The sequence below is a fragment of the Eurytemora carolleeae genome, unplaced genomic scaffold, assembly GCF_000591075.1.
Source record: "Eurytemora carolleeae unplaced genomic scaffold, Eaff_2.0 scaffold826, whole genome shotgun sequence".
NCBI classification, from domain to species: domain Eukaryota; kingdom Metazoa; phylum Arthropoda; class Copepoda; order Calanoida; family Temoridae; genus Eurytemora; species Eurytemora carolleeae.
This window is the reverse complement of record NW_019396715.1, coordinates 55,468-72,807: the sequence shown is the minus strand read 5'-3', so window position 1 is coordinate 72,807 and position 17,340 is coordinate 55,468. Positions and strand designations below refer to the sequence as shown.

General features: G+C 31.4%; 1 protein-coding gene across 1 annotated transcript; it reads left to right on the top strand.

Annotated features, from left to right (window-relative positions):
• Positions 1-16,217: 16,217 nt before the first annotated feature.
• LOC111707715 (uncharacterized) lies at positions 16,218-17,340 on the top strand. Its single transcript, XM_023480859.1, has 2 exons — positions 16,218-16,610; positions 16,986-17,340. The coding sequence occupies exons 1-2, from the start codon at positions 16,299-16,301 to the stop codon at positions 17,085-17,087; spliced, it is 414 nt and encodes a 137-aa protein (XP_023336627.1). The 5' UTR covers positions 16,218-16,298; the 3' UTR covers positions 17,088-17,340.

The window sequence follows — 17,340 nt, the reverse complement described above, 5'->3', positions numbered from 1 at the left end:
TCACATTCAGAATATAGGATGGAAGTTATATATTTGTATATTTATATACACGAGGTTTTCACATTCAGAATATAGGATGGAAGTTATATATTTATATTCATATATATACGAGGTTTTCACATTCAGAATATAGGATGGTAGTTATATATTTATATTCATATATACGAGGTTTTCACATTCAGAATATAGGATGGAAGTTATATATTTATACTCATATCTATAACTCGTAATTATAAACTGTGTCGGTTACCTTAGCCATTTTTTTGGAATTAGCATACTTTAATATTTGCTCTAACATTTGGATGACCTTTTTAAATCCAATTTCAAAACAGTTTTAATTCTTGAAATAACGTGATTAAATATTTGAAGTTTAGACAAACAGAATTAATTCAATATTCAGGAGTTTTTACAAATACCAATTTTATATATTTCGTTTTGCTGTATTGAGAGAAGTATAGATGAAAGGGGGGGAGGATTAAACATCCCTGTGTCCTAAATATGATAAATGAAAGCCTTCTCTCCCCCCCCCCTCCCTGGCTTTGTACTCCTCTATATTTCATATTCCTGGATACGGTAAAAAAGTAAACAGAAACTCAGGTTTACCCTCGTTTTTGTCCTGGTTTTGTCCTGTTTTTCTCCTGCAGTCCTGGATAAGAAGTTGATAAATGGAGAACCAGGAATTATTCCGCCAATATAAATATGCCAGCAGAGGAAAGGTGCAGAGCAAAGAATATTTATGACATGAAAAAGAATCTAGGCCCCGGCCCTGTGGTTAATTGGTTAATTGGTTAATTAGTTAATTGGTTAATTGGTTAATTAGTTAATTGGTTAATTTGTTAATTTGTTAACTGATAGTCATACTTTTCTTGGTTAAGATTAACAGTGATCCAAAGGTTGCAAATTCTCATGCAAATATAGATGATAATTATGCCAATTACTTCTTAAAAACTAATGCTAACTGAAAATCCGTTATTTCTTCGATCAGTGTACAGCAGATTGCTACAAAATTGCACCACAAGCTTAGTTGAAGGTGAACGAGCTTTAAAATGTTAATGTCACCAAAGTTTCAGTAGAAGTTAATATTTGAAGGATTCATAACTCTGATTGGATAACGAGATAGACAGAAAGATAGATGTTACCGCCTTACTATTTCTATTAGTTCAGAATAGACAATAAACACAAGACTGAACCCTGATTGGATCAGGCGCTAATGGACTTGGCATACAGGATCAGAATCAAATTCGGATTCAGCCTATACCTCCCTAAATTTTTCGCAAACACTAAATTTAAACCCTTGAAATGTAAGTATACTATCATCAGCAATTAAAGAAAAAAAATCAGGTAGAAAAATTTGTATTTAGAGATTTGTATTTAGAGATTTGTATTTAGATATTTGTATTTAGAGATTTGTGTTTAAAGATTTGTATTTAGAGATTTGTATTTAAAGATTTTTATTTAGAGATTTGTATTTAGAGATTTTATGTTTAAAGATTTGTATTTAGAGATGAGATTTGAATTTAGAGATTTGTATTTAGAGATTTGTGTTTAAAGATTTGTATTTAAATATTTGTATTTAGAGATTTTGTATTTAGAGATTTGTATTTAGAGATTTGTGTTTAGAGATTTGCATTTAGAGATTTGTGTTTAGAGAATAGTATTTAGAGATTTGTATTTAGAGATTTGTATTTAAAGATTTGTATTTAGAGATTTATATTTAGAGATTTTATGTTTAAAGATTTGTATTTAGAGATTTGTATTTAGAAATTTGTATTTAGAGATTTGTATTTAGAGATTTGTGTTTAAAGATTTGTATTTAGAGATTTGCATTTAGAGATTTGTATTTAGATATTTGTATTTAGAGTGTGTTTAGAGATTTGCATTTAGAGATTTGTGTTTAGAGAATAGTATTTAGAGATTTGAATTTAGAGATTTGTATTTAAAGATTTGTATTTAGAGATGACAACAAAACAAAATCGACACTATGCGCCCAGAATTCCGGCCGTAAATATTACTGATATATATCCAGCAAACAATCTTGATCAATTAGACTGTTTATTTATTAATAATTAATATATTAATCCATTAATCTGTCCTTCTGTCCATTAATCCTTTGATAATTAATTAAATAATTAAATTTGGCAAACTTGAGGTAAAAATATGACCAAGAAGTACTTGAAATATTAATATCCCATCATCTCATTAAATTGAGGGAAAATATATTTTTCACGTCAAATTAACCGTCTCAATTTTCAATTATTAATACCCTTCGTACAGCAGTAGAGATGGGCACCTTTTTTCATCACGTTTTTTTCATCGTTCGTGCCCTATCCCGTTTTATTCAGTAAAATCGTTCATTCAATAAAATCGTTCGTTCAGTAAAAATACAATCGTTTTTTTAAAGTTTGTTCGAAAAAAACGTTTGTTTATAAAAAAAACTATCGTGTTTAAAAAGTTTGTTAGAAAAAATCACATGAAAAATTTTTTTGGATCTCAAAAATTTCGCTCATTCTCATGATTTTTTATAGTTTTTTAAACATTGGGTTCTTGACCGGAAAAAGCTGTTTATATTTTTTTGTTTTTTTTTTATAATGTGATAGAAGCAAACTTATTTCACATACAGTGATAACCAAAAATCAATGAAATAGAAAGACGACATTATAGCAATACGTAAGTGTAATTTATGTTGTACAAAGCAAATATTTTTACTAGAAACTTATTATATCTCTAATTTAGTGAGAAGGATTTATTTAGACTACAATTACTATGTCTAATGCTCATTGAACTTAAAATTATATAACTTGATACTAAACATTTTTTTCCTATTTAAAAGGTTTTTAGCGACCATTGAACAATTCAAAATATCTCCAATATTTGTGAATTCGTTCATGGAAAAAATTTGATTGTTTTAAAGCAAACTCATAACTTTACTCCTATCTACTAAAGAGTAAATTATTAATAAGAAAATGTTGTTGTATTGTTACTATAGGTTTTAAATCTTAAAAGTTAATAGTAAAAATTAAAGTAATTTTGAAAAAAAACTAAATTTGCTTCTCAAATGGCATCAACGTAATTTATAGTGAAACTTTATTTAAAGAATTACATACCCAATTAACAACACCGTAGCCAATCAACAACATTATGGATCTATCCTTGGTTGTTTTTATTTAAGAATTAATCATATTTTATTACAGTATTCTTTTTGATATTTTGCCGAGAAGTTCCAATAATATTAATCTCACAAAAAGAGGATCATTCATTTGTCGTGCATGTCCCGTTTGAAGCGTATATATATAGTCTGAAAATACAGAGTGTCCCATGCCATATTGAATTGTCTCCAAGCTTTAACGCAAAAATACGCAGACAATACTTTAAAAAAACATTGTTTTCTGCATTACAATTTTTACGATGGACTTAAAGAATTTTTTTAATCATGATTTATTCTTTTTAAATTTTCTGATTAATAGCGAAATTTGCAATTTAGTGCTATAAACAATATGATTTGCTGTTTACTGTACAGTGTACACTATACAGCATATGTATAATACGACATTAATCCGAGCATCGATTTGGAAGATATCGTTGTTTTCCTATTTTAAAAACATGATGAATTCTATCAATTTCCTTCTTTGTTCTGCATTCCGCTGTGAATCGGGCAAGCAACATGAAAAAGTTTATTTCAAATCAGGTAAAATTAGCAATAAACATAAATCATGAATAAGTACAGAAAGAGGGAAGTATAAAAGGAAGGATGAAAGAAAGGATGGAAGGATGCATGAAGAAGGATGAATGAATGAAAACTATTCCCCTCCACGAATGTAAATGTGTATGTTCTCTATTCAATATTGAGGTGATTTTTCACACGGTCACACTGCTGTGTGTCCAGTAAAGGACGATAGAATAAATTGAATAAATAAATATATATCCCTCCCCCCATCACCTTCCCTTCACCTCCCCTTCACCTCCCCATCACCTCCCCTTCACCTCCCCTACCATTCTAAATTTACCTCAATCCCATATTCAATCCTTCCTTGCTGTTTTCTATTTTCACTGCTTAATCACAATTCCAATTCAATTCTCCAATTCTCCAATTCTTAAATTCTCAAATCTTCCAACTCTCCAATTCTCCAATTCTCCAATTCTCCAATTCTCCAATTCTCCAATTGTCCAATTCTCCAATCTTCCAATTCTCCGATTCTCCAATTCTCCAATTCTCCAATTCTCCAATCTTCCAATTTTCCAATTCTCCAATCCCCAATTCTCCAATTCTCCAATTCTCCAATTCTCCAATCCTCCAATTCTTCAATCCTCCAATTCTCCAATTCTATAATCCTCCAATCCTCCAATGAATAAATCCTTCAATCCTCCTACTCCAATCCTTCAATCCTTCAATCTTCCAAATCGACAATGGTGCAATCCTGCAATTCTCTAATTTTCCAATTTTTAAATCCTGAAATCCATTAATCCTCCAATTTTACAATTTTTTGATCCTCCTATCTTAAAATCACGAATTCATTACATCCTCCAATTCTTTAATCCTCCAATCCTAAAATCATCTGATCCTACAATTTTTAAAATTTCAAATCCTCCAATCCTCGAATCCTTTAATCCTCTAATCCTTTAACCCTCCACTCCTTCTATCATCTTATCCTCCAAGCCTGTAATCCTGCTTATCTTCTGATCTTAAATTTCCAGCTCCTTTGATCCTCCAATTTTCAAATCCTTTAAAACTTCAATCCTTCTAACCTCCCAACCGCCAAACCTCCAATTCTAAACTCTAATCCCCCAATCCTTCTAACTTCCAATCCTACCCCAAGCTCCTCCACACCTCTAATCCTACCCTCCAAACCTCTAATCCTACCCTCCAAACCTCTGATCCTACCCTCCAACCTCTAATCCTACCCTCCAAACCTCAATTCCTACCCTCCAAACCTCTAATCCTACCCTCCAAATCTCTAATCCTACCCTCCAAACCTCTAATCCTACCCTCCAAACCTCTAATCCTACCCTCCAAATTTTATTCCGGGATTCAGCTTTACTGTAAATGTTCAAAAGAAAACCCAAACCAGGGTGTCTAAAATAATGTTCTATAAAGTTTCCAAAATAATCTGCTACAGGGTGTCCAAATTAATCTGCTACAGGGTGTCTAAAATAATATGCTATAAAGTGGTCAAAATAATCTGCTACAAAGTGTCCAAATAATCTGCTACAGGGTGTCCAAATTAATCTGCTACAGAGTGTCTAAAATAATCTGCTACAGGGTGTCCAAATTAACCTGCCACAGGGTGTCCAAATTAATCTGCTACAGAGTGTCCAAAATAATATGCTACAGGGTGTCCAAATTAATCTGCTACAGGGTGTCTGAAATAATATGCTATAAAGTGGTCAAAATAATCTGTTACAAAGTGTCCGTCATAATCTGCTACAGGGTGTCCAAATTAATCTGCTACAGAGTGTCTAAAATAATATGCTACAGGGTGTCTAAAATAATGTTCTACAAAGTGTTCAAAATAATCTGCTACAAAGTGTCCAAAATAACCTGCCACAGGGTGTCCAAATTAATCTGCTAAAGAGTGTGCAAAATAATCTGTTACAGAGTGTCCCAAATAATCTGCTACAGAGTGTCCAAATTAATCTGCTACAGAGTGTCTAAAATAATATGCTACAGGGTGTCTAAAATAATATTCTACAAAGTGTTCAAAATAATCTGCTACAAAGTGTCCCAAACAATCTGCTACAGTGTCCCAAATAATCTGGTACAGAGTGTCCCTAATAATCTTCTACAGAGTGTCCAAAACAATCTGCTACAGGGTGTTCAAAATACTCTGCGACAGAGTGTCCAAAACAATCTGCTACAGAGTGTCCCTAATAATCTTCTACAGAGTGTCCAAAACAATCTGCTACAGGGTGTTCAAAATAATCTGTTACAGAGTGTCCCCAATAATCTGCTACAGAGTGTCCAAAATATTCTGCTATAGAGTGTCCCAAACAATCTGCTACAGTGTCCCAAATAATCTGGTACAGAGTGTCCCTAATAATCTTCTACAGAGTGTCCAAAACAATCTGCTACAGGGTGTTCAAAATAATCTTCTACAGAGTGTCCAAAACAATCTGCTACAGAGTGTTCAAAATAATCTAATACAGGGTGTCCAAAATAATCTGTTACACTCACAAGGTGCCCCAAATATTCTACCTGCCATGATATCCAAAGTAGTCTGCTAAAAGTTTCCTAAATAATCTACTAAAGTTTCCTAAATAATCTGCTAAAGTTGCCCGAAATAATCTGCTAAAGTTGCTCGAAATTATCTGCTAACAGGTGTCCAAATTAATTTGCTTTACAGTTCGTCATAAAACTTATATTAAGAAATTTTTCTATTATTTAATGAAATGTTTATTAAGGTCCTTGTAATATTTCTGTTAATATTTAACTCTAATTCAACATAAGAATTTGAGTCACGGTTCAAACATGGCTGGTTCCACTTGATATTGTATTCAGTGTTTCGAGATTTGAGCCGGCGCTCAATTGGACCCATTTTTTGGCAGATCAGCGACGCGGTTTAAATTCTTTAAATTCGGCCTCTGGATGTGTTTATTTTTTTTAGACTTTAACGCGAACCCATAAAACTTATGTTTATAAATTAAATAGTGGCATTTTGAAAAATCGCACCAAAAAATGTAAAAGCTCAAATATATTCATCATTCGAAAACTGCAAAAGTTTAAAAATCAACACTTAAATCTCAGTTTGAATATAAAAAGGCTTACATTGCCTTTCACTTTACAAACGATGATTTTCCGTTATAACTATAAATCAAATGATGTTTTTTATTCACCTAATTCATTTTAAAGTTTATTTAACAGCTTAAAAAATTCGAAATTGAAATGGATAGTCTAGGGAACATACTGTATAAATGCTGAACTCCCTTTCAGGCTGAAAGTGATTATTTGTTTCAGCGTCTGAAGCTCCTAACTGAAGCACCGCTGCCCTTTAGTGAAAGTAAATTCAAACTTAAAGGGAGTGAACGGCTATGAGTCAACCCTAAAAGTAAGAAATATTAAAAATTAAGATGTAATAAAAATATAAAAATTGCAGTTCCCCCCCTGCTGATAAGGTATTGAGAAGTAGGTGCAGAATACATAATAATTTCTTTCTTTATACTTTTCTTTTATCAGTAATGATCTTGATTAATGGATTGATTAGTGGATTGATTAAATATAGAAATACTAATCAGTAGATCTTTAAGATAATTTAGCTGGTTCATCAATATTTCATTAATTCATCCTCACATCCACCTGTACGGAGCAAACAGGCTTTTTGAACCTAATCGGAGGGTGGGATGTAAAATATTCAAAAACAACTTTGTTTGAAACTTTTTTTGTTCCATCCTTTTTGATCCGCAATGCGTCGAGAGAGGATAAGTCCGACAATCAGCTTAATCAGGGGTACCTTTGTGAATTGGCCATTGCTATACATTATTTTCTTTTTGGGATTTTCAAACGGATTTACCAATTAAAAGCCGCAAAAATTTTAAGCCGATTTTAGATCGAAAAAATTCATGCCATTCGTTTTTTTTCACCAATTAAAAACTAAATTGCTGTATTCAAAATTTAGGCTTTTAAGTTGAGACGTCGTAGCTCCGCTTTGCAGATTCAATGTAAATGATGTTGGCCCAAAATGTGGCCACATCCTATTGTTTTTAAGAAATACATTAACATCTATTTTGTTTATGTTTTGTAAATACAATTTTATTTTTGGACACCCTTTAAACTTCCGTATAAATTACATATAAAGATTATATAAAGTGTAAACTCAATTATGATTATTCCCTGATAAAAGACTAGAATAGACTAGAATAGATTAGAATAAATTATATTAAATCCTTTCAATTCTACTTTATATTCTTTATAGACCAATAATTCTTCAAGTGTATACTGTCCTAGTATACAGAGGGTGTCAGAGTATACACTAGTATACAGAGGGTGTCCTAGTATACAATAGTATACAGAGGGTGTCACAGTATACAATAGTATACAGAGGGTGCTCCAGTATGAAATAGTATATAAAGGGTGTCACAGTAAACTGTAGTATACAGAGGGTGTCACACTATGCCTGAGTGTACAGAGCGTGTCCCAGTATAAAAGAGTATACAATCGGACACGGCACTCTACAATTGAGAGTCACTTGAAATTACGCGTACAGTCCCGTTAAAATTGTTCTTTTATGTACTCTAAGTGTTGGTGGTATTTATGTACTCTAAGTGTTGGTGGTATTTAGAGAAATTCAACTTTAAGATTTGAGAAGTTAAAGGGGAGGGTGAAGGGGTACAGGGGGGGGGGACACTCAAAACTTTGTTTATTTTGTTGAAATATTTGACAATTTGGTCAGATTACTTTATCTCAAGGGTTCTCATTGGATAGGATATATTTATATATATATATAACTAAAATAGAAGATGGTATAATTAGATAGATAGTTGGATAGTTAAATATTATTTTTATTGCTCTTTCAATTCTACTGCAGTAAAAAATTTATTCGCCCAAGATTTAGATTTTTTCAATGATGTTGTTTTTATTTTCCCATAGCCTTATAATTATCCATGTATCTGATACAGTAAACTTTTCACCTTTTCAACCTAAACATTCTGTTAGATAACTAAAAGTTTTAATAACACTAGTTTACCTTTCACTATACGGTTGCAAAGATATAGAGATGAGAAATTAGCGTTTGAGGTAAGTAATCAGTTCCGTTGCAATTATTTACCCCCCCCCCCTACTAATTTTTCTCTCTTCCACAGATTTTATTCTTCCTCTTTCTTGTTTTTATTTTTTATTTTTTCATAATATAAAGTATTAATTACTTTATTTTATTGCATTTCCTTTGCATAACAAAAAAATATTTTTGTAAAGGAATCCGTTGAATGCAAAACAGTTTTGAATTGGTACTTGGTAGGGATTCATAACATTTATTATTTTTCAAAATAAATATTTAAGTGCAAACCAATCAACCTTAAACATTAAGAACAGAAATAAAACTTATTTTAGAAAAAATATGGAAGTGCATTCTGTATGATATCAAATCGAATCAAATTACATTTTTACCATTTTTATTTATTTATTTTAGGAAATGGAACTATACCGAAACTATTAACAGTCGGTATCCCATAAAGACAATATTTAAAATAAAAAAAATTAATTTAAAAAATAATTTAACAATAATAGATGAAGAGATTTTGGGCAGGCTAAATTTAACTAAATTTAAATGGTAACTTATTTTTTTTGAAAGAGCTATTGAGATAATAAAAACGTTTTGAATTCTTATCCAAATAAATTATCTTTTTTTCCATTTCTAAGCACACGTGCAGTTCGAGGTCACAAAGTAATACCAAATATGTCTCACTGCAAACCAGACTAAAGGAGGTGGTAAAATTTATGCGAAATTGATGGCACGACTTTGGGACCGCATAGCTCCTATTGTTTTGATTTTACGTTTAATTAAATATGAACAAAAATATCCGGTTACGTATTATTTATTCAAAATGATTTAGATCTTCTTCTTAGCTCTTTAATAAGAGAAGTTATAATTGAAAACAGATAAGATTTAAATCTTTCGCGCATTTACTTTAGCTTAACGCAATTTGTTTCAGCGTCTGAAGCTCCTAACTGAAGCACCGCTGCCCTTTAGTGAAAGTAAATTCAAACTTAAAGGGAGTGAACGGCTATGTAAGGTAGTTGAACTGAGTATGCAGTGTTGTTGAAAGCTTCTTTCGGATTCATTTGAGACATATTAAACTTTTAAAGATCTGTAAATCCTGAGTTTGAGCGCAAATTCGATGTTCAAAACTCCTACTTTGGGGGTGGATACGGTTTCAGAATAAGTTTTTTTTTTAATTATTAACTAACGTCGACATAAAATGTAAAAAAGTTCTACAATAAACTACAGACGTCATGTAGAGGAACCGGTTGATAAAATAAAAATTAATCTTATCATCGAAAATAAGTAATCTTGTTCAATTATTAGTTTCTATTTTCTCATTATTTTGGTTTCTCCTTATTCACAAAGATTTTCGCAGATTTTCTAGAATTATTATTGAAAAGGCGACATTTGAAGAATTCGAAGAAATCTGCGAATAAATTCAAAGAAAATTAGAAATTCAATATAAAAATAAAAACGAAATAATCAATTTGAGCGAATTGATTTATTGACAAATTTCTTTTGAGAAATATTTTCCTAACCATCTAATTAGGTTACTGTATAATTTTTACTTTATTTTTCGTTGTCGTTATTTAATAATTAAAAAAAAACTAATTCTGAAAACGTATCCACCCCCAAAGTAGGAGTTTTGAACGTCGAATTTGTGCTTAAACTCAGGATTTACAGATCTTAAAAAAGTTTAATATGTCTCAAATGAATCCGAAAGAAGCTTTCCACAACACTGCATACTCAGTTCAACTACCTTACTTAGCCGGTCACTCCCTTTAAAGAAGCATAAAGTCTTACTGCGTCAACCTTGTTGCACCGGCAAGTCCTGTCCATAGAGCTAGATACAGTACAAACTGGGAACGGAAAGGTTGACCCGGCTCGTAAATTCAAATGTAAAACGACTGCCCGTGAACTGAGAGAAAATGGAATGAACTGAAGGATGAAATTAGCAATTAATAAAATATGAAACAGTTTCTGACTGAAATCTTCCACAGGCTGGTTGATCGAAGAAACTGAACACAAATTGGACATGGTAAATTTGAGGTTCATGGTTAAAAGTCAGCGAGTCTTAACTTTAGACCCCATCACGGGCAGCCGTGGTACATTTGAATTTCAGAGCCAAGTCAACCTTTCCGGTCCCGGTTTGTACTGTATCACCCGGTCATTGACACTCAATTGGACTAGTCGGTGCAACAAGGTTGACGCGGTCAGACTTTAGGTTAAATTTACTTTTACTAAAGGGTCAGAGGTGCGTGCCATTTATACCCATTATTTGCAAAGTTTTTGTATTTTGTATTTTATACTTTATTGTTATACTATTCATTTTGAATATCTAACTAAATCAAGTCAATTACGTTCTTTTTTACGGATTTGAATGAGAGCTCAAAATATGACTAAAAATATTCCAATGCAGACGGGATGCACTTCGCTGGAGTAGTTTTACGTGTAAAGTTGTAACGTTTTTTTTCTATAGACCTTTTCATAATGAGGAGACCCATAAAACTGTGGAACAGGAAGACGACTTTTAGTTGAAAATTGTTATTTTGAATATAACACTGCCATTGTGCAGTGTCCACAGCTAGACCCATTTCCCTTAATTAGTCTATTTTATATAACATCTAATTCACATTAGATGGATTAAATGTCATCATCCTAATCCAAAGTTTTATTTAGCAAACTTTTACTTATAATTATCAAGGATCATAAGGTTGCAAAGGTATTCTATATCAGAAATAGAATTTGCGGTAAGTACTCAATAAATATATAAATATAAATCTATATATAAATTTGGCTTGGGTGTCTGTTTGTATAATGCTAGGCTTGAGGGTGCTTGTTAGCTTTAAACTGCTAATTTTCAAGTTGCCATTTTTTTGCGTAATCTGCAATAAACAAGGTGTTGCAACTCTGTAAACTTGAGCCGTTCTTTATTCTAGATGCATAACTTTTTTAGCTGTCTAGCTTTCTGTGAGTTGGTGTCCAGGTTTTTCTGGAAAATTCCATTGATCTTTAAAATTTGAAATTCTAAATTTATTTACATTTCAGAAAAACAGATTTTTTTCTCTCGATTTTTCGATAAAGAATTAAACTAGCTGTTTATTGTCTCCAGTTTAAAAGACTTTTACCCATCTGTTCGTTATGTTGATTACGTTTACGAGAATTAAAAAAAAAACTTTATTCTCCCTCAAATCTTTCTATTTCTTTACCCCCACCCAAAAAGAATAGAATATATATTAGAGTGGAATTTACTAGAAAAAAGTGAAAAACTACCATTTTGTTGAACTGTTTCCATACTGCAGGTGTACTTCACATATTTGTGTTATATAATTTTTGGAGCTCTGGAACAACATTTTATAGAAAATCTAAAATAAATATTAAAAGAATACCAAATTATGAAATAGGCTGGTTTCATAATTGACCAATGATCATTTAACATAAACTCTATACCCTTCACTTTACAAACGATGATTTTCCGTTATAACTATAAATCAAATGATGTTTTTTATTCACCTAATTCATTTTATAAGGTTTATTTAACAGCTTTAAAAAATTCGAAATTGAAATGGATAGTCTAGGGAACATACTGTATTAATGTACTCTACTGCATATAATTTGTGAACATTTACATGATTTGTAAACTTTGATCTCCCTTTCAGGCTGAAAGGGATTGGCTAAATTCCACTCTAATAAATATTCTATTCTCTTTGCCCCTGCACCCCCTGTCCTCACCAGCTGTAACCTTTGCGCACCTGCCTTACTCCATAATTTAAATATTGATGTCTCTCTTTTTTTTGTGACAGTCGTCGTCCAATATCTGTCACAATTGTAATATTACAATTATCGAACATTGATATTCAGCTGAGTAAAATTCGTCAATTGGATAATGGGTGATGGAAAATTTGAATTTTTTATATTTCCGTAAACTTTAAAACACACAGAAACAAAAAAGTAACATCGTTAAAATCTTAAATATTTTTTTGCCTTTTATTTTCTTTCCAAATTTATGTTTTTGAGGTTAAGTTGATTTGTTTAAGGAGAGGGAAAAGTAAGCTTAGATAACATGAAACTAGAAGATTAAAATATAAATAGATAGATAGAAAGCTAGACAGTTAAATTTATAGATAGCTAGATATATAGAGGTGTATACATATATTGATTGATTGAGTTTTGGAAATAAAAATGTCGTATAATTTAAAAGTTATCAGCTTTGGTTGGAGTTTTAAAATATTTTTACACTTTTCTATTTCTTTGTTTACAATATTGTTGTATAAACGTTGTTGGTTTGACATACATAGAAATATATATATACATACCTATTTAGGAATATATATATATATACATAGATATATACATACATATATATATATTGTTGATATAAGAAAGATAAGGATATAAAAAGATGTGAGAATTATTCATAAAAATAAATATCCTTCGATTAAATTGATAGGATAAATTATGGTTAAAGATGATATTCATAGATAGGAATATAAACCAGGATTTTATGTTAAAGGAACTTTCAACCAGGGTTATAATGCAAGAAAAGTTATTTTAGAGGTGTACGCATCTTTTGTACTGCAGTGTAACTTCACTGGGCGGTAATGTAAACACAAGACGGATAAAAAATCAATTAATATATTCTGGTCATACGAAACTATTATTTGAATTATCAAAATTATCAAAATTCAATGCTTTTAACCTCCTCGGATAGTAAACGAACACTTTTGCGTCTATTCTTGTTTACAAATTCCGCCCAGAGAGAACTAGTTTCAGTATGTACGCAGAGAATACGCAACTGCAATTAACTTTTCTTGCATTATAACCTTGCTGTCGGCGTAATTTCAGGTGACCCTTCATTTAAAAGCGATACATGCTCGTGTCACAGCAGTACCTACCCAGTAGACCTTCCTCGCCTAAAAAGAGAGAGAGGTCTAGTGTTTTTTTTTTGTTTGAATTTCTCTATATCTTTTTTCCTACAAGTGAATAACTCCGCAAGTCACTTTTAAAATTGCAATTAAAATCTAGTATTGAGATGGAAAAACAGCCATAGCTCAGTCATAATAAATCAGACAAGAGTTGACAGGATACTATTGTTGAATCGGACATGCCACTCTATACATAGATAAATATATATTAATATATATATGTATTGTGGATAAAAGAAAGATATGGATATAAAAAGATGTAAGAAGTATTTGGTTAAAAGAAAGATATGGACATAAAAAGATGTAATAAGTATATGGTTAGAAGAAAGAATTGTTTTAAGCCAAAAAAATTCAACATTAGGGCTGGTGGATCAATCCAACTAAGCTCGTAATGAATAGATTTGACGGATCAAATATTCATAAAAATTAATTTATTTTAAGAGTAATAAAAGTGAATACTCCTTTATATCTGCTCCATTAAAGGATGGAAATGGAGGTGATGCAGTGAAGAACAACGAACCTCCATCCAAGAGGTGACGCACAACAAGTTTAGAAAATTAAGCTAAGTTAATAAAGAATGAAAAATATTTAAATTCATAAATATTAAATTTTGTGTTTTAAAATTGCGAAGAGTAAATGGCGGCTTGAAAAGCTACAGAACACGTATATTCAGTTTATTTTGTATAAATATTTTTCTTGATCTTCTGAGTAAAGAAAATAATTCAATTTTTTATTTATACAATTTTCCCCCAATTAACTATCAGAATTCTTTTTCATTGAACTGTATTTTGAAAATTAACAATAATGTTTGTTAAAGATACTTTTATTTAAGATTGAAATTGTGTAAACTGAATTCTAATTCAAGTTATGAATATTATACTTTTTTATTTTACCACAATGTTTGTTCATATATTATACAGGAATAAAATGTTTGTGATGATCTGGGAATAAAATGTTTAATTCTGGAAATAAGTTCCGATCCTGGTGGTGATGGGCATAAAATGAAGATAAGGGAATATAATGTTTAGATCTGGGAATAAGTTCTGATCCTGGTGATGGGCATAAAATGTTAAGATATCTGGGAATGAAGTGTTTTGATCTGGGAATAAAATGTTTAGATCTGGGAATAACATGTTTAGATCCGGGAATAAAATGTTTAGATCTGGGAATAAAATGTTTAGATCTGGGAATAAGTTCTGGTCCTGGTGATGGAAAAAACAGTGAAGATGAGGATACGGAGACATGGCCGGTCAAGAACTCGGAATTATCTGATCTAGGAATAAGAAAAGGTTCATGAGATGTTTATTTTGTTATTTTTGGCTGATCATTTTTTATTATGTCCACGTCAAAAAAGAAAAGAATGTGAGTTTCTGTCCGAATAGGATTGGATAGCTGAATAAACCTCGACACTTATGTATATAAATTTGTACCTTCAGAGATTGTGTTGTGTTATTTAATACTTGTTTTTTCTCCTAATAAGATTGATTTCCCGGAAAATGATATTTGGTGTTAGGTTTCCAAAAACTTGGCTTTTTGGAAGCTTCGCGCCCATCTTCTATTTCAATAATAACCTTGCTCTTTGCACAACTTGCAAAACAAAAACAAAAAACAAATTCGTGGATATTCAAAATTTTCAAAAATCGAATTTTGTTAGATACTATTTTTTGAAAATTCGATCATCATTAAGTCTTCCTTGGGGTCATGTGAGGTTCAACAAAAAAATCAGGCCCGATCGGTTCAGCCGTTTTGACGTCAGCAATTTTGATTCTTTAACTGAGGATGAGAAACAAGCAAGGTGGAAGAAGATCTCGTAGCCCGACTCAAGTCATTCAAGGGTACAAACAGAAAATCCAGGTTCGTAAATTGTTCACAATTTTAAACCAAAATTATACTATTATCATTACTGTTTTATATATTTTTATCTATGGTCGGATTTGATTAAAAAGTTTTTATCGGACAATTTTTAAATGAAGTAAATATTTCAAATCGGATCAAATGCGTTTTTTGTCAATGTGACTATTTTTCTGGTGGGAGTAAGCAACTCCCATAAAATTCAAAAACGCTAGAAAATTATTCGCTCGCGTATGATTTATATCGACCCACCTATAAAATTTCTTTATGTGACAAATGGAATTGAAGCTCTTAATTTGTATAATGGAGTCTAAACCAATTTCTGTATTACGTAACTTATGTGAAATCCTATGTTTTAGGACCTTATTCTATTACATAGCAACAGAAAAAGATGTCCTGGACATCCTTACCGGCTTCGTCAAGTAATAGACATTTTAAACCAGCAAAACAGTTTAAATGATTAATACTAAATCTAATTACACAGATCACTAGAATTATTTTATTTCATCTGCATTGCGAGTCAGAAAGTGAAAATTGGTTCTGCACAATTGAAAGCAAAAGGATTGGGTTTCTTAATGTTAACAATTTTTGAAGTATTAGAACATGTTAACACTGTTCCATTGAGACCGTCAGGTTAAAAGTCGTGTCACTCGAATGAAACCTTTTGCAGTATAGATACATCTATGTCTAGAGATATCATAACAACCAATTTTAAAATCTGCACTGCGTGCTAAGATGGTTAAAATAATAAATTAAAAAATAGAAATAATTTTGTTAAAAATATAAATTATAATATCATAATTGAAGAAATCCGCAAAAAAAACGGGAGAAAATGTTCGAATTTCGAATTTTCGTACAGTTTTATCTCGCACTTTCAACATCTAATATACATTCAATCATGGAAAAGAACTTTGATAGAAGTTCTGTTTGTTGTTGTTGTTGGGAATATTTTGGATTAAGATCTAAACATCTTACTCCTGTGAATTCAGCCATTGGGAAGACTGTTCAAACCTTCATTTATCCTGGTTACTTGGTAGATGTTTGTAGTTATCCTAGCATGGTTTGTTCTGGTTGTCGGAGAAACTTAAATTTGCTGAAAGCAGGGAAACAATCTCGTGGAGCATGGGGTGAGAAGGTTGCTAAGGTAGAAACATTTTGTTTAATAAAAGTAGTTACATTTCTTAATCCAATTAAAGAACTGATAACTCGCCAAAAATCTTTAGTTTTCAAAGTTCTAAATCTATGCATGACGACTTTTTTATTTAAGTTTTGATTATTTACAAGCATTTTTTGAATTAAAGTTTACAAGAAGTTTAATCGACAACTTCTCATTGTTTCCATGTTTATGTGTAATGTGTATCCTTGCTGTTTAAAAGCTTGATATATCAAAACTGAGATGGAAGTCGTCTTCATTTTTAAGATATATGTATAAAATAATTACATTTTAGAGTTTTTGATTTGCTAAAAACGATGTAATCCTAAAAAAATTATAAGCAAGTTTTAAAATATTTCATTGCAGGTTGAATGGAAGATGCTGACCAGAACATCAAGCTCTTCATTAATCCAGCAATCGCCAGAACCAACTGTACAAGCTTCTTTAGAGTCTAGCCTTTGTTCTTAATGTCTGACTACTCTAGCTCCAAGGAAAAATCATAACTGCAGCCCTTCAACTGCAGTTTTGAATATGATTTTTTTGGCAATAAGTCTTGGATCTCTTCAAGCTGAACAAGTGGCAGTAGGTTTGCTCAAGAATAAGATGGATAAGGAGATTATACAAAAAGGAGAAGTTTTTCTCTTGTCTACACTTCTACAGGTGGAAACAAACTTCAGGTTCAAGTTGGTTGCTCTCATAACAAATCTAAAAGAAAATCTGT